The following is a 24,245-nucleotide window of genomic DNA, read 5'->3' as shown; positions in this document are numbered from 1 at the left end:
GATTTTTTGTAAATGGGTGACCCTTATGGAGAAGGCTTCCTGCTGATTTCAAAGAAAACTTTTCTGGCACAGAATTTCAAAACAGTGGGTTTAAAATTCTACTTCTTATGTGTATTAAAGTATAATCTTCTGCTAAGTTACTTAGATTGTTTACAAATTAAGAAGACAGGAAATTGTTCTTTACATTCTGGGTGTTTTGAAGATCTCCGTAAGACTGTGACAGAGCCAGGGCACTTAACATTATTTGAAGAAGTTTGAGAGTCCTGTTAGAACAGATCTTACTTTAAGTTGTAGTCACTTGAATTGTCAGATTAATTTTGGTGGAGAAGAAACATTGTCTTCTGTTCCCTTTTGTGGGGAAATGAAAGAGGCCTAAGATCTTTCCAACCTCAACCATTCTGTGATTCTGTAGTAACAGTCTATTTCTATGGCATATTATAGTTTCTTCTTCCTTTTTAAGTTTCTCTGTTTCTATGAACACTACCATAAAGTTGTGAAACTGCTTTCTTCCTTTCCCTCCCCAGCCAAGTATCACAAGCACACAGAGCACTTACTAATTCTCACTCTCTAAAATCCACGGAACAGTTTGCAAGAGAGAAAAAGCAGAACTAGCGTAAGGAAGGAAATCTGAATCTAAACGGCATTGTTAGGGAGCCACTAGAATAAATCATGTCTAACCAACCTGATTGCCTAGGTGATAGAACGGTTGAATCTGTTCATGAGGTTAGGACAGCAGATGTCATTTACTTCCATTTCAGCAAGGCTTTTGACACTGTGTCCCATATTATTCTTGTATCCAACTCAGGACTTTATGTTCTGGATGGGTGGACAACTAGATAGGTAAAAATCTTGTTTGGTGGTCAGGCTCAAGGGCCATTCGTTAATGAGCTGGTAAAAAGTGGGGTACTGCAGGGGTCTGTTCTGTGACCTGTCCTGTTTAACATCTTTATCAGTGGTCTGGAGGAGGGGATGAAGGGCACTCTAACCAAGTTTGCAGATGACACAAAACTGGGGGGGGTACCTGTTCGTATGCTGGAGGACAGAGCTGCTGGTCAGGGGAACCTGGACAGCTGGGAGGAACGAATGGACAAGGACCTGATGAAATTCAGCAAGGACAAGCTGTGAATCCTGCCCCTAAAAAGGCAGACCCCTACAGTGATGCAGGCTGGGGACAGAAGGGCTGAGGAGCAGCTTGGCATAGACAGCCTGGGGCCCCGGTGGGCAGTGGGCTGGGCAAGGGCCAGTTGTGTGCCCTGGAATCAGAAGGCCAGCAGCACTTTGGACTGCATGAAGAAGAGCGTGACCCAGAGAGTGAGGGAAGTGATTATTCTCTGCTCAGCACTTGTGAAACCACTTCCAGATACTGTGACTGCTTTGGGGATCCCCACTACAGGAAAGACATCGGTAAACTGGAGTGTGTTCAGCGTAGGATCACCGAGACAGATGGGGGCTGGAGCACAGGCCCTATGAGGAGAGGCTGGGGAACTGGTTTGTTCAGCCTGGAGAAGGATGGCTTTGGTGGGAACTAACAGCAGCTGCCTGTACCTACAGAGAGGCTGTCAAGAAGGTGGAGTCAGGCACTTCACAGCTGTGCATCGTGGGAGGACAAGAGGCAATGGTAATAACTGAAACAAGAAAGTTATTCAGTGTCCAACTGGATAAAGCTATGAGCAACCTCATCTCATATCTGACCCTGCTTTTGTCAGGAGGTTGGACTAGAGACCTCCCATGGTTGCTTCCAATCTGAATTATTTTATAATCCTGTGGCCCTACAAAGAAACCTTTGCTGGAAAGTCCACATGCTACCAAGACTGATGAGCCTGCCTGCACTCTTGCAATCTTGTATTTACCATGATTAACAGCAAGGTGATATATAGAAAACCTTGATCTTGCCTTAAATTAATTACTTTTTAATTTTCTTCTAAACCAAGGAATTATCCAGCTGGAGAAACTGCACTAGCTTTTTCCTGGTCATTTTCTGAGCTGTCCTGCTGACTCTGCATGAGAGGATGGATGTAGTGTTACAGTGCTTGAGAGGTAAAGAAGAGGCTGTGGAAGCAACCAGTAACTTATGATATGTACCTAAACCTATTGTTTCTCTATTATTCAGACAATTCAGAGTACTGAAACCCCAATTTGAATCTCTGTCAATACAGAGTGTTGTACCACATGTTGTGGTTATATTCACATCTGTTTTGCATCTTTGTCAATGAGCATAGGCACAGTGCCTTTTGAACCAGCTGACCTCATTGTAATAACCCTAAAAAAGGCTAATGATTATGGGCCATGTGTACTTCTGAGTTAATGGAGGGTCTTTTCCTTGTGCTTAGTTCATAGGATTATTACATTTCCTGTAAAAGACCACAGGTCTTGCTGGTCATTAGTGATGACATTACTCAGACTTACCTCAGCAAGTATCTGCAGAAGGATGTAAGGAGAATACCTCTAGATTTTCCCCGTTTATTACATCTCTTCTCTTCTCTGGTATATTAAAATCTCCCTGACAGTTTCTACAGAGTAAGACAACTTAGAAAACATTTCTCCCTTCCCTTCATAGACCATTTTTATTGCTGGAAAACTCACAGGTTTTATATGCAGCAGAGACCATACAGGACTCAAGGCTAGAACAGAAAATGTCCCTATTTGAGGGTGTGGAGGTGTGGAACCTTTGAGTGTTGGTTGTTCGTTTTTCAAGCGTTGGGTTTTTTCCCCCATAGTATGCATGCATTAGAGACCCTTCTGACATTTCTTTGTTGCACTGAATTTGAAGTTTTTGTCAAATTCTTAACGGGACAAAGTCCACTACTGAAATTCATTTGTGTCATTTTGTGCTGATGTCTGTCTTATATTGGTGGGTGAATTTCCTTTTCCAGGGACAGGCTTGCTTTAAATAACCTGAGTCTTTTTGTTTGTTTCTGTTCTTTCCTTGCATTAAGAAGATTGTCCCCCTACCTACTCCATTCAGGAAGCCTGTAACAAGGCAGGCTGTTTAATACAGCATACTACAGTGTAGCAGTGACAGCTGTTTTTCTGGATGTATATACTAAAAAACCCTTCCTTTGCTCTCAGAGCTTAACTAGTCACAGGCCATGCTGTTGGGAATCGGACACACAGAGATTGTCTAATACAGTCAGCTGCAGTCATAAAAAAAGTGGACAGTATCATTCCTAGAAGAAGGCATAATCTTTATGCTGCTGAGCCATGGCAGAATTTGGAGGCTGAAATAAGCTTGGAATCTTTAAAGGAATTAATTTGTTATGTAAAAGTTCACTGAAAATGCTAGAAGTCATTGTACTTGATCACCATCCATTTCCTTTGTCCTTTAATTTACTGACAAGGAGGAGTTAACTTACTCTATAGGCATATGAGTGCTGAAATAGTAATGAAGAGTGATTCTTGTGTCTCAGCCAGGAAGGGCATGAATAACCTTAGGGATTACTGCAGTACATCTGGAGAGCATGGCCACGTGCTTGCCAGATGGTTGGACTTTTCTTCGTTAGTACTATGAACTCTGCAATCAAATCTCAGATTCTGTGTGGATCTACTGTACATATGTGTGCAATTTGTCACTGGAACAGGCTCTCCAGGGAAGTGGTCACAGCACCAAGCTTGTCAGAGTTCAAGGAGTGTCTGGATGACGCTTTTAGTCATATGGTTTAGTTTTAGGTAGTCCTATGAGGAGCAGGGAGTTGGACTCGATGATCCTTACGGGTCCCTTCCAACTTGAGATATTCTGTGATTCTGTGATTCTAGTTTCACCTCACAGGGACTCTGAGCACTGTGCCAGCTGATTTTATTATGTGAAAGACAAAATTCTGTTGGGGTATGTTGCTGCCAAAACACATCTCTCCCTCACTGTATAATCATAGAAACGCTTGTGTTTGCTAGTTGTCTTTAGCAAAGCAGCTTTTGTCTCTTGCTTTGTCCTTACTTTTAGCACAGCCATATCTAGATACTGTATATATCAGCAGCTGTTTCTAGTCATTCTGTTAGAGCTTGTGTGAAGGGGACAATGAAGTTTTCACAAGGCAGGGAGTCACAGGCACTGTGTCCTGAAGGTTATGCTTCCTTTGAGAGTTGACTCTTGAAACATTTAGAAAAGAGGGTGCGAAGTTATGCATTTTGGATTTGAATCTCAAACTGGTGACTAAAGCAACATGAGAACAGCATTTGATGTGGAACATCATGATGAGCACACCTGTTCGCATCCCACACACTGAAGAAAACAACCCCAGAGTAAGAGAGAGTTACACAGACTGCATCTTGTGCAAAGCTTTCCAATACATTTGTAACCAAGAGAAACAGTTGAAAACAACATTGGTTACTGTAATACGTTTTGTTAGTAGTTCTCAAATTTTAAGTTTGGGTTCCTGGAAATGTACAATGCAAAGGCAGTGATGGCATTTTCATGAACTTACGTATTACACACGGGGGGTGTGTGTGTTATTTATATTAAAGAGAAGAAGAGTAAATTCCCATATATATAGCTTGCAACTGTAATGCATAAATACTTTTTTACCCTAGCTGATTTGGCTGGGAGACCAGTGAGAATTTTCATGTATTCTTCGTTTATATCAGTTATATCACTCGTTTGAATTTCTGAGAAGAAATATGGGCTTTGTTGTTGATGAAACTCATTAGGGTTTTGCTGTCCAAGTAGCATTTATTACCACTGAAACAACATCATGAGGTTGCCAAAATGTTACAGTGTGGACTAAGCCACAGCCTGTAAATTTCCTTAAAGGATTGCTATTTTTTGTTTATTTTGTTTGGTAGTATGGATCTCAGGTGTGGTATGTGTAGCACTACAGCATAATGGGAACCTATGCTCTGTCTGTGTGTGCTCTAGAAAGTATTTATTTTCTTCTCTAACTACTGAATTTCAGCAATATCTTCCTGGTACTTCAGTATGTCCTTTTATTGAAATGTCATAAACATTACTAATCATTATAGGTAGTCTAGGTTGAGACATCCATAATCACTGTAATTCATATTGTTTAAGAGATTCTCAGTTCCCTGACTGTGGTTTGCTCCTGGTTTCCATTTTGTTCAAGTTTTTCACATTTCTTTTTAACTTTTACTGTGTACTGTCCATCTAGGAAGAGTGAGAGAGCAAGCCCACGCTTTGGGTATTTTCTACCACCAAACACCACAATATTGTGGCAAAATTTACTTCCCCCCTGCCCAAGATTGACAGAACTCTGTCTATGGATAGACTCCCAGGTGGTGTGCTAAAGGTGCCACTCCCTATCTCTTTTTTCACAATAACACTTAGTGTTCCTCTGCTGGGTAGACTCACAGCATGCTGAGTCTCCTGTGGTATGCTAGAGAGTCACCTTACTTAATGTCAATGTGCAGGCATTATAGGTGGTTTGACTTGCCTGCAGAATCTTTCTGTGATTCCAGAGAGGAATAATATAGATAGAGCAAATGTCTCCATACACTTATTGCTGGGTTGTTTTAGGAAATTAGCTTAGTCATAGATCTGTTTGTAAATTGGAGAATTAAGTTCTTCAGCAGCTGCTCCTGACTGGCTGATCACTCACTGCTGGGGTAGTTTGCTGGATTGTTTTACCTCTGCAATAATTCAGTGTGATATTTTTCTCAGTAACTTTCTTCTCACGTGAAGACAGATTTCTTAGGGAAGACAGGGCATGATGCAATCATAAGGATAGCTCCTTTGTGGGTCAGAGCATTGATTGTCAGCCCTTGTGCACTGGTCCACAACCAACCCTGGGTTCTTAAGTCTTCCAGAATCAAGAGCTCATTCTACACCCCTCCTAGTTACCTGAATCTTGCTTAGATTGTTCTTCAGAAACACAAGAAATTGTGGTCTAAAATCGGATGGGTCTATATGTTCTCAGGAGGCTTAATGTGAGCTGATAGATCTGTAAGATTACTTCCTCTTGTTCAAATGAATCAGCTCCTCATCAGGTACACCTAAAGCTCTCTTAGCTTCTTTTTGTCAAAACTCAGTACAAACATGGTTTGTTTTGCTCTTTCTCCCATCATTTAGAAATGCTTAAGAGGCTTGGTTCATGCTTACTTTTGCCAGTTCTAGGATCTTACTGACACTATTACCAGTCTGTGAGCCGCATTCTCCTCATCCAGTTTAAATCTGACTTTGCTCCTTTGCAAAATTGTCTTTGTCGTGGATCTCACTCAGCCAGCATAATTAGAGAGTGAATTTAGGTTCTTGTAACTCAGTGGAATGAAGTATTGGTAGAATGTCCTGCTGAGTTTACTGTAATAACATTTAACTGCAGCTTAAACTAACCCATCAGACCCTCCTTTTCTATCCTTACAGACACCATCAAATGCAGGATGAATCAAGCTCCACATGTCATACGTTTTCAGAGCACTTTGTTATTTGTACCAGATAAGTCAATTCTTCGTTTCACTGGAAAGAGTTGTGGAAAGCCTGGCAATATCTTTTTGGAAGTACTTCAGATGGATCATTCAGCACATTAAAAGTTTGTTAGTAATGAATGGGTAAGAGTCTTGGCAACACTTTAGCATGCCTAAGAGTATTCCCATACCTGAGATAAAATTGTCAAGAAGTCTACCGAGTTCCTCCTGTGCCTGTAGCTCATGCCCCAATTTAAGGAGAGCTGTTTTACATGCTCCTTATTTAACCAGCTATCTTTAGGATCTTTTAAACATCACCCTGTGACTTGGGAGACTGCTGGAAAGTCACCATAAGTGAGTTTAATACATATGAGCAGAGACTTGGAGAAGAAAAATAACTTCTTAACATTCAGTAACTGTTTATTCTGGAAAGCTTTTCTTCCCCCATGTGGATCTGACAAACTGGCCTTCCTCCTGTGAGCTTTGGAGTCTGTCTCGGCTACAGTTTGTTTGTTAGTGATGACTGATACCTGGTGAAGCTAATCTGTTTGATGGGCCTTGAGTACAAGGTTAAATAAAGTCACATAAAGGACAGAATTTTCCTATTGGTACTTCTGGTTAAAGATAAAGGAGGGATCTGCAGGGGCTAGGCAGGAGGAACATATGCAATTTATAGTCTTAGCACATACAAACATCTCAGCTAGCTTTAGTTGCACTAAAGAACTGTTGGGTTTCTTTATAGGGTGTGTCTGCAGCATCCTGTTTTTCTATATAGATGTACACAATGAAGAGAAATCAGAAGCAAGAGGATGAACACATCCATTTTTGCACTTCGAAATTACTTTCCCCCTCCCTTTAAAACAATAAACCTTCCAACTTATCTTTATTTACACAGACCTATCCACCTTGGCATCAATTTTTTTTTTTTCTTCATAAGGAGCAGTATTTCTGTCTGCAAGGTACTGGATTTGTTAGCAGATTTCTTGGAAATAGGTCTTAAGAGTACACATAAGTAGTCTTGCTTTATAATGGGTGCTTAATACTCAATAAAGCAAAACAGTTGACTTTTGCCTCTTGGCACCAGTTCAGCAAAATACTTAAGCACGCTTAACTTTTGGACTCATGAGAACCCCCTAGGGATTTGAATGGAAATATGAAAGCCTTTTGTAAAAGTTTATATTAAAAAATGAATGTAGAATATAGAAAAAAGGAATTTTGCACAAAAGTACTAGTTTTTCCATGACTTCAATGTTTTATCTTTTCCCCCATTTTATTATGTACTACCCTCATTACTTTTTGGCACTGAGCCCTTGTATAAAACACTTGTTGTCTTGTAAAGGAGCAATTGAAGTGCTGTGACTGAGTCAGCATCCCCTAGCAAGAACCTCCTAGGTTGCTTCTCTTCGTAAATCTCAGTGTGGGTGGCAGCTGGAGCAGGGCTGAAAAACATAAGAAGACATGGAAGTGGAAGAGGTAGGAGGAACAAAACTCAGAAGACCAAGTTGCATGTCCACAGACAGTACTGTAGTTTGAAATCATATAAAGCTTGTGAACATTCTGAACACTGCTCCAGCTAAGGAAAATACAGTTCAGTAATTCAGGAAAGCCTGAATCATGCCTACTTCACACAGTGCAGTGTTTTTCATGGAACCTGAATAAGCCCATATGTCTACATGGTACAATGCAGAGCAGTGCAGAGATACTGTCTAGACTCCCACTGCCTGTGTGTTTGTGCCAGCAAAGTACCAAACCCAGCCTGTGGAGACCAACCAACGGGGGCACAGTGCCACACTGATGGGACCAGGCTGGTTCCTGCTTAACAGATAGCTTCTTTGCCATGACGTTATAGATACCTGAACCGTGCTCAGTTGCAAAATATGGCGTATGTTTTACTGTTATTTGCACCTTAGAGCTGCCTAAGGTTGGTGAGTGTCCAGCAGGACTTAAATCACTCTAGTCCTCTCCTCCCACAAAAATCCGGGCTATGAGTTTTGTGGAGCTGCACCTGAGAAATGCTGCAGACTTGTTCCTGGTCTTCTTTCTTGTTTCTTCTCATCCCGTCATATCTGTGTTTTCCCTCACACACAGCAGAAAAGGACACTAGTATAAATACTGTACTTAGAATAAACTCTTGATCTTAGCAAACTAGATACAGGCATTCAAGTTGATGGTCTGGGTTAGTTTTAAACACAGTGGATTCATTCTGACTTCTGTCATTCAATGGGAGAGAAAGAAAAGTCTTGACCATGTGAGGAGTTCAAAAGGGTAAAATTGTTAATGGTTTGGAAACAGAATTTTACACTCAACTAATTCCTAGTAAAAAGTAATTGAGAATTGTTTCTAGCAGTTTAATGTGAATTCACATAAGACCTGGTTCCACTGCCTGTAATAAGAGCACAAATACTTCTTCTGGAATTAAACATTTCTCATTATAATTAATTTTTCTTTTAAAAAAAGTCAGGAGCAATTTTTTTTCTCTTGTCCTACTAATGTTTTTATTACAGGTGAATTCCAATGTTAACAGCAATTTCAAGAAAGTGTTCTTAGTAGCTCTACTCATAGCAAACACCACTGAGTCAGTATTTATTCAATTTAATTTTATTATGAGTGTGCAGAAGTCTAGCATCTAGCAGTTGCGTCCCTTTCTGATTATTTTCTGAACATCTGCTCCATGCTAAAATCTGTCAAAGTGCTGAGATTTTTTTAAAACATGACAGAAAGGATTTTTTTTTTTTTCTGAAGACTGCAAAGAATTGTGTGTTTTGTACTCTGAGCTACAGTGCTTTCATGCTGACAGCACTGTCCATACCCTGATAGTCTGGCTGAGCAGAAACAGATGTCATAGGCTCATTGGCCAGTTTCCTGTCTGAAGGAGAGGCTTCTGATAAAGTCCAGTTTTTCATGGTGGGATTTCTTTGATGCTGTATTTCCTTGAAAAGAAGGAAAGTTCTTAGTATCTGTATGCACAAACTTCAATTAAATTGAATTAAGTACTTAGCTCTTCAGAGAAGATTTTTATCCCATGGAATCTCATTGCTACGATTCTGTTATCATCCAGACTTCAGAGAGGAATTTATAAGCCAAAGCTGTACTTAAGGCCTTAAAACCTAAGCCTGTGTATGAGGTCTCCTCCAGTGCAACTTCTTAAAAGTAATTTAACTTCTCAGAAAGAGGTTCTTTAATGCCTCATAGTGCCCACAAACTGGGGATAGTAACAGTCTCATTGTGGTAACGTGTCTAACTTGCATGCTATTGATAGTTTTAACATTGGCAGTAATTTCATATCTTGATCGCTGTGACAATAACCTACTTGCAGCACCGCAAATACAGGGTGAAAAATTCCAGCTTTGTATGCCATCTGCTTCATGTATTTCTAAAAGGTGCATTTACTGTCCCTGTTCACCAGTGAATCCTGCACCAGTGGCAGTTCACTCCATAGCAGTTTAGGGAGACTAGGCAGTACAATGTCCATAAAAGGTATATTTGCACCTCCTGCCCACAGTGGATGGGATTAACACATTAGTTTTGAAAGGAAAGGCAGACTCAGCAAGGAGCCATGCTGGCTATTTTTGCTTTCACGACTTACTCCCTGAAGAGTAGGGAAGAGGCAGAGGCATTCTGCAGCCCTTTCTCAGAGATTTGAAGCAGAGCTGTGCTGCAGCTGTTGCTTTACTTACAAATGCATTTCAGTTTTGCAGTGCTCCCCTGGCTCTGTAGCTGGCTATGAAATTAGGCACATGAATTGACTTTTGCCCCTGGGATTGAATCAGAAAGTTGCCTGTTGGGATTGGGACACAAATTAGTTTACCATTATTTTCTAAAGTGCCTCAAGTACTTTAAAAAGTGCTGTCTTTTTGCTATGTTGCACAAGGTGCTTGTAACATCTAACTGAGATATTGCAGAGTCTGTGTGCAGGAAAACTTGATGGTATGAAACATTAAGCTGTGTGTTCACACCATGGCCCATAGGTGGCAACAAGGAGTGTAAGTAACTGCAGGGCCCCACTGTGTTTATGTTTGGGAGCCTGAGTTCCCTGATGAGAGTTTTAATTATCCTTGTGATGCTGCAAGCCTTTTCAAGTCTGCTTCTACAGGAGACAGAAGAAGTCCAATGAACTTGAAGAGCCTGAAGGGAGATACTAAGTTTTAAATTTGTTTGGTTTAGGAATTTAAAGCCAAGGGGCTGACCTTCCACACAGTAGTTCATGTCCTTGGAGTATAGTGGTGATTGTGCTGAATGTGAATGTCTTCCATGTAGCTCAAATAAGTTTTTAGTATGTATGGTGGCTGTGTGTTACAAGGCATGAGCAAGGTAGGTTGTGTTTGTAGGACTTTGCCTTTCTGCTGGGATAATTTTTAGTTTTTGCTGTTGAAAGATTTCAAACATTGGGAAAGGCCAATGTGAGGCTGAGAGGCAGGAGAGAATATTGGAACAGTTAGTTGGCACCACAGTTAAGTTGCATGAGTGCCAGGAGGCTCCATTGATAGAAAGGGAATTCAAATTGTCCTGAATGGAATTTAACAAGGAGATGATTTCTGCAATTATTAGCAATCCATAACCATTCTCAAAACTAATGTCCGCCAAAATAATCCACCTGAAGTTACCAGTTTTCAAGACAGAACCTACCCCTGAACACCAGACCTTGATTCAGTGTACCTTTAGACCACTTGCAGAAGCATTTTAGAGTTATAACTTTGCAGGGGTGTGGAGGAAGCAAAACCAAGAGCCAAACGTTTTTAGATCCTTTGTAGCTGAATTGTCCTCGCATGCCTTTTTTTAATTGATTTCTGTTACTATGATCTTTCTCTGTGAGATGTAGCATACTAGAAAGCAGAAAGAAAAGGAACTTGTTGTCTACTATTTTTTTTTCTGCCTTGTGCTCCTGATAGCCTCTCTGCCAGCCATGGCAGTTTACATCTTATCTTAGTGATAGGTCCTGGTTATCTGTGTTGTGTAAGGGCTTAGCATTCCACCGCTTTTTTGTTTAATAAATTAAAGACTGGGAAGGAGTAACACTGTAATACTTGACCGTATAAGGGAGGTGACCGTTGTTTTAGTTCTGCTCCTTGCACAATATGAAGTTGAAGCCTTTTAAGGGAAGGCGGTGCAGACAGAGTGAAAACATCCAGAAGCAGAACATCCATTTCACATTATAGTTGGTGCCAATGATGGTGCTGTCATTGCTACTGCTGTGAATTTCTCGCAGGTTATTGGAGTTGCATAGTTAAAAAGAGGAGAGACTTAACAGATGAGACTGAAGAAAAAAATTAAACCCACTTAGTTCGTGGCTCCTGCGTCTTGAGAAATAATAAGAATGAAGAGGGAACTGACCAAAGGTGAGCTGAATTAGACTTCCAAAGTTGAGAAATGAAGTAGCAAAGAGCTCTTCAGCATCAACAAGAAGAGACCACAAAAGGAACAATTGGAAATATCATGCAGTGAGAATGGGATATCGAGTCAGTGACTAAAAAGGCAATGAATATTGTGTCTAAACTTTCAATTAAGTTTTAAAAAAAAATTCTTTGCCAAAGAAATGTGAATGTTGGAGAGGGAATGAGATAACTAATGCAAATGATTGGATGGAAAAGAAACTGTGGCAGCATGATAAGAGTTCAATCCTGGATGTCATCTTACTACTACAAAAGAATGAACCCATGAAATTTTGGGTCTTGTTGCAAGTAAGTCCATCAAGGCAAAGACTGTACTATATGGTTAGAGAATAGCAAAAGCAGGATCTCTAATAAAAGGATGGAAAAATTGATGCAGGGAAACATAAGTCAGTTGTTTTGATCTCAGAAGTGTCCAGAGTCTTACAAAAATTTTGAAGCATCTCAGGCAGTAAAATATCAAATAAAACACATTAGTATGCCAAGGTTAGACTGTGTGAAGACTATTCTTTTCAGCTAGAGAAATTATTTTCTTGATAAATCAGATGCAGAGCCTTACTTGAGATATTTTTCATTCTTTGTGTCAAGGAAGACTACAAAAGTGGGAGGGAAAACTGACTTTCTTAGTTGCAGTCAAACCATAGTCTTGTCTTTAAAACAGAATATGCTTCAGGCATTAAATCAAATGAGGTTTTTATCAGCTGGAGATTAGATAACACAGTGTACTTTAGTGGCTAAGTAGAGATTTAGAAGATCCAGTGTGAAACCTTTTTCTTCTACAGCCGTAAGTCCGAAAGAAACCGTTACAGAGATTTGATCTCTTGCGAAATGCTGCTACCACACCACTATCCTTTAGTGGCCCACATGTCTGTCGCACAAATTCCTTCAGTTCCTGTTTGTTAGGGCCTAAGAGTGCTTACCCTTCTGCAGAATCAGGCTTGCTGCTCTCTGAATTACAGCACTGTGTCTACCTCAGCACTGACTCCACAGAGAGGAGTAGAATTGAAAAAAAATGTGTCCATGGAACACCACTCTGTGTTTTGAAGCCTGCTCACCCAGGTGTCTGTGAGCATCTTTCCCACGTGCAGCTGATACCTACAGGTGGTGGAAGACAAGAGAGACAAGGACATGTAATAGCCGTTTCTTTAGTGATTCTTTCATTAGTACCTCTTTCTTCCTCCAAGGTAAGGCTCCAGAATGAATGCGATGCTGCAGTTTACCCTAGCCAGCATTTCACCTACAATGCAAAACTCTAGCCAGTCGCTTACAACAGCTCACAAGACCTGTCAAAGAAAGCCCTTCCCCCAGTGTTGTGACCTTTATCTTTGTGGTGAACAGGCGTCACAACTTTGGCAGGATAATTTTGTTTGATTGACTCATCTGTTCTCAGAAGTTATAAAAATTTCACTGGGGACAAGAAAGTCAGCTTGCCGCAGGCCATTTGTTGTGTCCGAATGATATGTATTTATCAGGACATTTTGTGGTATTGTAGAGAATAGGTTGGAGCAAACTTCCCTCTGACTTTCATTAATATAAGTCAGGGTAATTCTCCTGAAGTCAGTGGTGTTTTGCTAGTGCAAAACCACAGTGACTGGGAGATACCCTCAAGGACCACTTTGCTTTATTAGCCTATCTGTGGAAAATAGTCTGTTGTCTCCACTGAAAACTGAAAGAAAGGTATCACAAGGATATTCTTTTAATCCTTTTAAAGAAAAGAACATTTTTTTCTTCAATGGAAAGTTGTCTTTTTACACAGTTTAAGCAGGATAATATTTTTACTGTAATTCCGAGGAAAATAATTTGGGCTGTCAAGATTCCTGTACCCTCTGTTTTCCTAGTTAAGTGACATAAGGAAGAAGATGTATGATATTCAGATGTGCAGCTGTACAATAAGTAGCCCAGTTGCCTGGTGCAGAACAGGTAAGTTTTCTACATCAGTCTTTTAAGGCTTTCAGGAGAAATTTTAGAATTAGCTGTTAATTTTTTTTTCCTGACAGGAAATTTTCATAAAACCTGATCTTCATTATGAAGATTATTACTATGTTCATTATTACCTTTATTATGAACTGGCCAGCTCTTGCTTTGGTGAGACTTATTGTAGAGTTTTCTAGTGATGAAGTAACTCAGAGTGCTTCTCATGGTTGTGTTGTGTTTGTTCTCCTTATGTTTTAGTAAAAAGTGGGCAGTCAGTATAGGTAGTGTGGGACTAGCTCTTTTTGATAAAAATGAGAGTGAAGTTGTACAGTAGGAGGGTGAATTTAAATATATAACCTTGCAATAATTTATAGTCTTATTTTAACTCACTATTATCTCACCATTTAAAAACAGCTGCTCCTGTTTTTTTTAAATTAAAAAAATATCATTGTAAATAATGTTTGTAATTGCAAAAAGTGTAGTCCACTCTGATTTCTTTTTCCTCCTTAATTAGTTTTTCAGCATACTGGGAACATAAATACCCTTAGCTCTGATATGGGCAGAATAACTAAGGTGATTGCCCTTCAGTTTAGGTCCAAGTGTAAATACCCCATTTCCCAGTCTAGCAAGAGCTAATTAGTGCTACACACAGACAGAAGAAACTTTGTTGTGTAATCTCATTGATTTAGTGAGCAGTTACACTGAAAGAAGGCAAGCAAGAATACTGTTTGAAGTCAGTCCCATTAAATGTCTGAGGTGACGAGGACCAGAATATCCACAGTTTGTTGTATTCCTTCTACATAGTTCATATTCATGGAATGTATAAACACAGGTATATATCAACTGTGTGGTTAGACATAAATAGAATGCCTTTACTTGAAATAGACTAGGAAAACGAACCTATTCATATGGCATATTTTTTTCCAGCTTTTATTTTGAATTGCTCTGGAAGTATATTCCATCTGTCAAGTCAGGCCTTTTGACAGCTAACACCTTCACTCAGAGACTGAGGTATTGCCCTTACAGGAGCACTACTGCATCAGTGTCCTGATGATGATGCATTATACATATATATAAGGACATACAAAATTTCCTCTGATGAGTGAGACCTCTGTAAGATAGAAACCCTTTGCAACACCAGTTCCAAAATTCACTTTCTGAGAGAAGTAGTATCCTGTCTGACCAAGAGATCTCATATAGACAACAAAATCTTTATGGTAACCACTTGACTTTCCATTTCTAACTCCCCAAATTTAGGCACTCCAGTGTAAATGTACAGAAGGAAGAGAAACTTAATGTCCTGGTTTCAGCCGGGATGGAGTTAACTGTCTTCCTAGTAGCTGGTACAGTGCTATGTTTTGAGTTCAGTATGTGAAGAATGTTGATAACACTGATGTTTTCAGTTGTTGCTCAGTAGTGTTTAGACTATGGTCGGGGATTTTTCAGCTTCTCATGCCCAGCCAGGGCACCTGACCCAAACTGGCCAACGGTGTATTCCATACCATGTGACGTCCCATCTAGTTTAGGAACTGGAAAGGGGGGGGGGGGGGCAGTGATTTTGGCCGCTCGGGGACTGGCTGGGTGTCGGTCAGCGGGTGGTGAGCAATTGCCCTGTGCATCATTTGTACATTTCAATCCTTTTATTACTTACTGTTGTCATTTTATTAGTGTTATCATTATCATTATTAGTTTCTTCTTTTCTGTTCTATTAAACCGTTCTTATCTCAACCCAGGAGTTTTACTTCTTTTCCTGATTTTCTCCCCCATCCCACTGGATGGGGGGGGAGTGAGTGAGCGGCTGCGTGGTGCTTAGTTGCTGGCTGGGGTTAAACCACGACACTTAAAAAGCTATATATAGAGAGACTTGTTTGAACTGTTCTGTAAAGGTACATTGCTAAAAACATCATAGATTGTAATTAATGGATCTGTGATTTGTTACAGATAAAAACCCTTACCATGACTCACCAGCAGTTGTTTGTGCAGAATTCAAAGTTCCAGAAACCCTCATCCTAAGCATTTATTTGCTTAGCAGAATAAAATATTTCCTTAGTATCTTTCAAGCTTGTCATGAAGTCATATGCTGCACTAAGTAATGCTTGGAATCCTTAGTGGTACATAGAAACTAATTTCCGAATTCTGGTCTAAAAGTGATGCTCCCCTTTTGTCTGAGCTGGCACTTTAAAAAAAAAAATAAAAAAATCTGGCTACTTGGTGTAGCAGTGACTAAAAATTCTGATTTTGTCATTTTGTCTGCAAGAAAGCAGTCTGGTGAATATAAAGTGAAAAAAAAGTTTTGGTAAATGAAGATGCCTTTTTTTTTTTTTTTAACTTTCTCTGCACTGAAGTCATACCAGTAATATTTCTTGTTTAGAAAGACGTAAATGTAGGAGCATTAAAAATCCCTTCCCATGTTTAATCTCTGTTTTCCCTGGCTTTGAAGATCTAGTAATTTCCCAGTTACAGAATATTAGTTTCCTTCCTCTGAGGGTATTTTCCTGTAGTTGTGGTGTTATTTGTTTGATCTGATGCAGCACATTAATTCTCTGAGTTTGAAACTTCGAGAATTTTTTGCATCTTCCTGTGGGAACCCCTCTCATGTTTCCTGGGGCAAACATTCACGTTGAATGTCTATAGGTTGTATAAAGGCACATTCTGCATTTATTGAGATTTCCAGTGACGATTCTTTAGTTCAGTAAAATGGCAATAGAAAAAGAGTATGCTTAATTTTCAGTATGCTTCTACTTATTTGTTCTGTTAAAGTCTTAAGAATCAAGAACAAGAAAATACTGCAAGGAACCATCTGTCATATTTCACTATAAACTTTGTATGTATATGTTTATATGTATATTGTGTTTTGTTTGTTTGTTTGAAAGGCTTAGTTTAAAGTAAGCCCATTGCCGACAGAATCAGCACCTGTATTTCCAGTACTAGCCTAGTGCATAGAAATCTTTGAAAACCATTACAGCCCCTGGAAGCCTTTGGTGATGGTCAAGATGGGTCCATCCAAGGCTGCTTGTCCCCAGAGTGGAGGAATACAGAAAAGTGAAAGGGGACGGATTTCATTCTCCAAAAACCCATACCAGGATATGAGGACATTTCTGCAAGCAGAAATATTCCTGCTGTTTTGTTAGGCAACCTCAAGAGAATTGGTTTTGCTCTTCTAGCATGTTAGCCATTGTTTTCTGGTTGATTGTTTTCTGGTTTTTGGCAGTACGGTCCTGTTCCCAGTCTGCAGTTATTGTCACACAGAGATTAAATCCTATTATGTTCTTGATTTTTTGCAGAGCCAGCCAGAAACCTGTTCAGCTCTGCACTGTATAACCTCCATTACACAGCAGCATTTCTAAGGGCCAATAATATAGCTAGTGCTGTATAAATACAAGGAAGTATACACTTGCCTCTGCCTCTAAACTAGAGACATGAAAACTGAGTTTAGGATTAAATATTTTGATCATACTTTTTTCCCAGGTACCTCTTTAGCTCTTTTCAAATAAGTATCAGCAATTCTTACTCTATCTCAATTAAAAACCTCACTCTTTTTAGGTAAAAGTACAAAAACGAACACCTAGGCTGAATAGGAGGAGACTTAGATAGCAATGGATATTTATTACATTAAAAAAAAAAAAAAGTGGATTTGGAGACTTAATAACCAGTGCTGATTAACAATTTAAAGATTTCAGCAAGAATACTTAAGGGCTGAACTGTCATTTAGGTACATTTATGTACCACGTTTTGAAAGGGTCAGTATTTGCACATTTGGACAGTTCATCCTATCTACCTTACATGTCTCCTTTAGGACACAGTGATGGAGCGTCTGAAAACAGATGTCTCTGTGTTGGTCAGAGAGATGTCTGCTTTTGCTTTGACACGTAACTTCTAGGTGGATTGTGTTAAGCGCATTGAATCCTGCTTTGATTGATCTGCTTTGCCTGGGCTTGACTGCAGTTAAAATTACGTAAATCATCTCATGTCAAGTATTCTTCTGTGGGGGTGGAATTAACGAAATATTTGTTAGGTGTTATTGCTGTAGCAGTCCCGGGGAGATTGTAAGGTCCTTCGTAGTCAGTCAGATTGCTTAACTATATCTCAAGACTTATTTTTCATATTAAAAAACAGTTGGCTCTGAAAATCCTAGGCACACAATGAAAACAAGCAAATATAATTAAAACCAAGAAGAATGGTAGTATTCATTCTGCATAAATCCCAGCTTGGTAGTGGGTTCCTTAGAGGATTTGGTTTTTTTCTTCCTTCTTGTTTTTTAGTCCAAGAAAGGATTTTTTCATTGTAGTTCATAACAGGAATAATTACCAGTTAACAACCTGGGAAGGGGAAAGAACATCCAGTTTATATGGTGGTTTATTTTCATTTTTGAAAATACTGGCCGGTCAGCCAGCTAGTGGGACTATTTCCTGTAGGTGCATCAGAGGAGACAGGGAAAGTAAGTTCAGACTCAGGCTGAGACTAGGAAAGCTTTTTTAGAGGAGGTGCTGCATCATGGAAACATTTCTATATTGTGTTGGCTTTGAACACATGAGCAAAAGTAAAAGTGTCTTTCAAGCATATCAGTGATGGCCACCTGTGTTTTGTAGAGGAAGATACTTCAACATGATGATTTAACTTTCATTAAAATATTAGTATAACAAAAGTGTGTATCTCTGGATATGGCTGTTTCTTGTTCAGAAAGATACTGGTAAAGGCTATTGAGCTGAGGGCCTACATTTTCCAAAATAATACTGTTGGTGTATAAACATACCTGTGAAGTCAGGTTCAGAGACAATCAGAGGATTGGTTTTGAATGGTGTTGTTGATCTGTTCTGTTCTTTTTGTTTTACTTACAGCCCAGGCCATATGTAAAAAAAAGCAATGTATTAATTGTGTGATGTTTTATTGTGTCTTTTCCAGAGTGGCAAAAGTAATGAAGATTCCTGTGTATGAGACACCAACAGGATGGAGATATTTTTCCAATCTCATGGACTCTGGACGTTGCTCACTTTGTGGGGAGGAAAGCTTTGGCACTGGTAAGTAATACGTAATCAAAAGTTTCCACAGACTTATAATGACAACTATTAATTTTCTTGGGTGCCTCAAGTCAAAGCCAAAAGCATCAGCAAATTAACATGCTGGAACAGAGAACTGTCAGTTATTCACACTTTGAGGGTCTTCTTGCAACTCTGGTGTCCAGTACCCTGAGGTCTGAAAAACGTGGAATATGGACATTCACAAGCCATAGGCAATCTTAGCACTTCCCAGACAGTTTTTGGAGGTGCCTGGCACTCTCTTCTGACTTCAACATAGTGCAGAAAGTTCTCACTGGTTCTACTGTAATACTCTTTTCACAAACTGCAACAGCATTTGGAGGGATTTTGCCTGTATGGAAAAACCACATGTTTTTTCCTAATGTGATTCGGTGTACAAAGTGTGAGGTTTGGTATCCGTAATGGTATATCTAATCAAACCTGTTGCAGGTGTCCCTTTTTGGAACATCACAATCACCAAAACTCAGATAGAATAATCATTAGAAGAAACTCAGTTACACGTTGGCGTCTGTGTTTTCCCTAAGTATTTCTCCCTTATCTGTCCCAAGAACCAGTCACACAATAGAATGCAGAATGAAAGGCAAATGTGAGCCCTCATGAATTCAGTACTGACAGGAAGCATTAGAGCAAACAATTAAAATATGTAGTCTGTAAATCTGCACAAACGTGGTTTTGGTTTATGAGAGAAACTGAATAAATTTCACAGTGATTCTTTCCTGGACTGTGGCACAGAAATTCTTTCTTCTTTTTATTTATTAGTAGATTTATGTTAAAACTATTTTTGAATGAGCACATATCAGAATAACTTAACCATTTGCCTGGCTAATAATTTATTCTATATTTTGTTGTGAGTTCCATGGAGTTCTTTATTTTGGTGTATAATTAATTGGCTACAGCTTTTCATAGAAAATAATTTATCATGCAGTATAACTTGGTTACAAATTTCATTTTGCTTTGATTGAGTTAAGTCGAGTATTAAGTTTGTTGGTTAAAGTCAATTAGAGCAATATGCTGCTTTTTAAAAAATGAGGATACTTTTAAGCCATAGACATACCACTTTATGTGTTAGCCTGTCATTAACTCTCTAAGTACCTGAATGGACTATGATGGAAGAAACAAAAATGTTTTACATTTCTTTGGGTGTCTATCTGTAAGAATTAAGAGAATTTAAATGAATGTTTATTTTCTTTCTGTTGTGAATGGGAACCAATGTCCCACGATTAGTAACCTGGATGCCTTGGCTTAATTGCTGTGACTGGCACAGATTTGTATTGCCTTCAATGTATCTTTTGAATAGATATTTTCAAAGGGTGGTCTGCAAGGTCATTGAGTGAGTTTTAACTTGGAGAGTGGGGCAGGAAGATCTTGTATCTTTCAGAATGTACTGCCATTTGTTATGGTGTGTTGTTAGGCTGTGTCTCCATTTGCCCATGAGAGGTCTAGACTGGGGAGTTTTCAACTCTCACTGCTTTTTGATGCTTTTTCACCAGGCCAGTTCTGTACCCCTTCCCTCTAAATATTGAAGTTCCTCCTGCTCATCAAAACCCAAATATTTCCATGAAACTTGGTTGGGTCTTGAGACATCAGCATGACCTCATTAGCACCCAAATAATTTGGAAAAAACTCCTGCCTTCGTCATCATGCTGAAGAAAGGGAAGTGTGGGTATTGACTGGAAGGAGCTTGTAGGAGTTTGATGGCAAATTCCCGTAGACTGAAGTACATCTGGGTACCGTAGCCTGCAGAGTGCAGCATCTTCTGGTTCATGCAGTTTTATCTGTAGAGGTACGTAAAGCCAACAGGGGTGGCCTCTATGTGCCATATGCCATGAGAAACCGCTTCCTCAGGCCTGTTTCTGCTTCGGAAGTAAGGCTCCTAGACCCTCCTCATCTGGTGATGCTGAGTACAACTCTTGCAGATGCATTCTGTCTCAGGGAGAAGGGAAGAACCTTTGGTTGCTTAGTAGAAGCCTTGTCTCCTTTGAGGAGAGTTGTCATTAAAATTTTATGGTGCAGTTATAAAAAAAGCCAAACATCAGATTTCCCTGGCCCATTGAAAAGGCATGTTCAGGTCTTGCTGAGCAGGCAGTCCCCAAGCACTGGTGGACTTTAGCCCTGCAGATCAGTTATATAGGAATCAAGAGAGGTGGTTTCAGGGCTTGATCTACTGAAACACAGGGCATTGTGATCTGTGTTGGCCTAACTTTATTACCTTGAGTATCAGATGGTTGTTGAATTTGGGAAGGAGAAACAGGTGTCTCATAGATGTCAAGGAAGGGCCTCTGGAGTTTGTTCTTCTAGGTAGGCAGAGTAATTCCTCTAACTTCTCTCTGTTTTACACTTGACTTTTTTCCTTTGCTTGTTTCCTTCTGTAGGGCCTAAAACAATTGCATTTTGTACTATAGCCTCTCTTCCAATTTTGCAGCTCCTGTCTCCTGACCTCAGACCAGTCTCTGCATTCCTAGCACTCTCTGTGTTCCTGTCTTAATCTGGATCTCCTATCCTGTCATTATTTCTTGAGATTCCTGATAAATTCTGTCTCTTGTGAATTCTAAAGGTGCTTGAACAACATACTCCTGTCTGGCATGGAGAGCTGCTCTACAGCAATATTTAACCTATGCATCGCAGCACATTCTGGTCAGAAGAGCTTTGTTGTACCTGCAACACTTCAGTGCAGAAAGCCTCCTGACCTCCCATTTAAGTCAATGCCATCTAAAGGCTAAACTGAACCCTCAAGATTCAATCCCATGGGCATCCAAACAACTTGAGCACTGGGTTTAAATTCCTCAGTGCATGTGTAGTTGTTGTGTAAATGAATCATGACGGTTCCTACAGGGCAATTATGCAATGACTGCGATGCCTAAAGTTTGTTTTTCTCCCTGCCTCAGTTTCCTTATCATCTTTCAATTCAGTGCAGCTGTCTGAAAATATCTCGTATGCCAGCAGGTTTATTTGTAAAATGCAGTCTTGTCTGTAGATGACCAATACTTCAGCGATGCAAGCTGTTTTTAGGAATAAATATTTACCTTATTGCGAATCTTTTAGTAATGTCCTAAGCTGCATGACCCTCACAAGTTTCTGCCAGTATTGGGCATTTGAATCAATTTTACAGCTTTTCCCTCAATTGTATCTATTTAGGGAACTGAAACTTGGCACCTCTTTAGCTTTCAGCACGGAATATTTAAGGAAATGTACCATAGAGCTGATCAGAGTGGGAAACTTGCTGTTCTGTGCAAGAGAAAGGGGTTTCACAGATCCACATTCTGTCATCAAACTAGCTGAACAGCACTGGAGACCAATTGCACATGTACCCAGGTAGTGCACCCCAGCTGGAATTTCCGAATAATACTGAGCCCTGGCTTTATAACATAAGGGGTTTTGCTCTGGCAAGTAAATAAAAGCAAATTTTCTGCTATAAAAGGACAAAAGATTTTGAAAACATCCCATAGGACTGTGTTTCCCAGACTTGTTTTCTGGCAGCTGATCTTGGAGCTCAACCAGTGCTTTAAAAACTTATTCCATTTTTGTAGCAGTGTGGGGAGCTTGTCAGATGAGGTTAGTAGCTTTCTGGTTCTATGACTAATGCCCAGGACACAGTTCAGAGAAGGGCGTCAGCAGCAGCAATTAGTTTCTAAATTTCATCAGCGAACTATTAATCAGGATTAGGAGGGATGCGTGGCTGATTTATCTTTCTGCAGTTTAAGCCACTTCAGTAATCGCTACATCTTTCATAAATTTGCATGCTTCATCTCTGAATTTCCAGATGCTATTAACATCAGCCGCCTTCTCCTGCAAGACTATGTAGAAGAAGAACTAGTGGAGAATGTAAAAATGTGCTGCTGCTGAAATGAATGAAAGCCTTAAAAGAGCTGTTTGGTGGTATCTGTTACAGCAACACAAATCTAAAATAATCTCATTAACTTGAATGAAGGAACAGATCAGAATGCCCCTAAATCTCCATTTGCCTAAAATATTGTCAAGTTTCAGATTGCTGGATGATAAATTCATAAGATTCAAAGCATGTGCAAACAAAATGTATACTCGCTTCAGTCAGATTTTTGTTTTAAAATCACATTTACAGGATGCAATATCCTAGGCAGAGATGACTAATTTAGGGAAAAGCAATGACATTTTCTTCATGCGTGTGACTCTCAGGCCTCACTGTCTCTATCAGAATTGGAAATCTCAGATACAGAATAAGTTAGACATGTAAAAGACAGCCTGCATGTCCAACAGATTTCCATTACCGGAAAAAGTATAGTATGAACATTTTTGCATGATCTTACTTTTCTCAGGCTATCGCCTCTCAAGACTTTACTTCAGTTTATGCCTGTTTAAATGGAGTATTTCTTTATGAATGGGAACATGCTCTGAAGAGTTTATCCCAGATTGTTTACTTTGAGTCTGGCTATAGCAATTGACTGTTACAGTAATAAAAAATAACTTTTGCTACTGTTATATGCATAAATACCTTACAAATTAACTTAAAAATAAATTGTCAAAGTAGGTGCAGTTATTATAATTTCCCTTACTAATGGCAAATTAAATATAATGGTATAATCAGCAAAATATTTGTTGATACCTCTGTTCTGTTGACTCTTTCTGCTTCAGCTCCTTAAACAGTCTGGAATTCATTAATGCCTTGGATGTTTCAATTAAAAGTATCGCTGAGAATTATTCTGAGATTGCTGAGAGCCCTCAGCAAGCCAGGAGGACTATTAGTATTGCAATCTCAGGAATACATAGTTGCAAGGCACCTTTTACTTTGCACAGGGCAGCTCTGCCTCTGTGGATCCACAACAGCAGATACTGGATCTATAAAGTGAAGAAGAATGGTGTGAGCTGAACTGAGGCAGCAGAATGAGCTCCCTCCCTAGAGTTTCTACCACGTCAGCTGGGCAGTAGGAATAAGTGAGAGAGACACAGCAGGTGAAAAACAGAGTTGACTAACAGAGTTGCAGTAATAAATTTTAGTTTGCTAAAAGAAAGAAGGGCAGTAAATGGAACAACATATGTGCATATTGTAACCCAGTTGACAGATATGCTGGTGAAATAGGTGGAATAAACAAGTTCTGAGAAATCCCAAGTTGTCAGTTTTCCTCCTATTAAGAGTGACATACTGAGACACTTCTTGGGCACACAGGGTTATTGTACTTGTACTCCCATCAGGCTAGCGTTTTTAATCAGTGACTTTTGATTCTGGAACAGTTGGCTTGTTTCCAACTTTTCCATCCAGACTTTTGCCTCTAGATTACTTTCTTCCAATGCTTTCTCTTTCCAGAGAAGCAACAATCTGTATGCCCTCCTGAAGGACACACAAAGACACAGCACATGCCAAAGCTGCTGAATGGATCAGAAGAATGATAAGTGTATACACTCATCCCTCTTCATATAGATTTATGAGCTTAAGGCATGGCAGAACAAGGTTTAGAGCACAACAGAGAGCTTTCCAGAAATTCTTCTGTCCATGTTTCATTGCACCATTTTGGTTCAATGAAACATACTTGAAGGGTTTGTTAAATCAAAACTCCTCTCTTCTTCGGTGTTCAGTTCAGACTGTTGC

At 39.6% G+C, this 24,245-nt stretch overlaps 1 protein-coding gene across 1 annotated transcript in view; it reads left to right on the top strand.

Moving 5' to 3' along the window:
• The window catches only part of PGM5 (phosphoglucomutase 5), a 78,259-nt gene that overhangs the window by 29,336 nt on the left and 24,678 nt on the right, over positions 1–24,245 (top strand). Inside the window, exon 7 of the mRNA XM_075020008.1 lies at positions 18,552–18,667. Within this exon, the coding sequence (XP_074876109.1) occupies positions 18,552–18,667 (116 nt within the window). The remainder of the gene's footprint in view (positions 1–18,551; positions 18,668–24,245) is intronic.

The sequence above is a fragment of the Buteo buteo genome, chromosome Z (genome assembly GCF_964188355.1).
Source record: "Buteo buteo chromosome Z, bButBut1.hap1.1, whole genome shotgun sequence".
NCBI classification, from domain to species: Eukaryota; Metazoa; Chordata; class Aves; order Accipitriformes; family Accipitridae; genus Buteo; species Buteo buteo.
The sequence above is the reverse complement of the archived record's forward strand: the minus strand, read 5'-3'. Positions and strand labels throughout refer to the sequence as shown.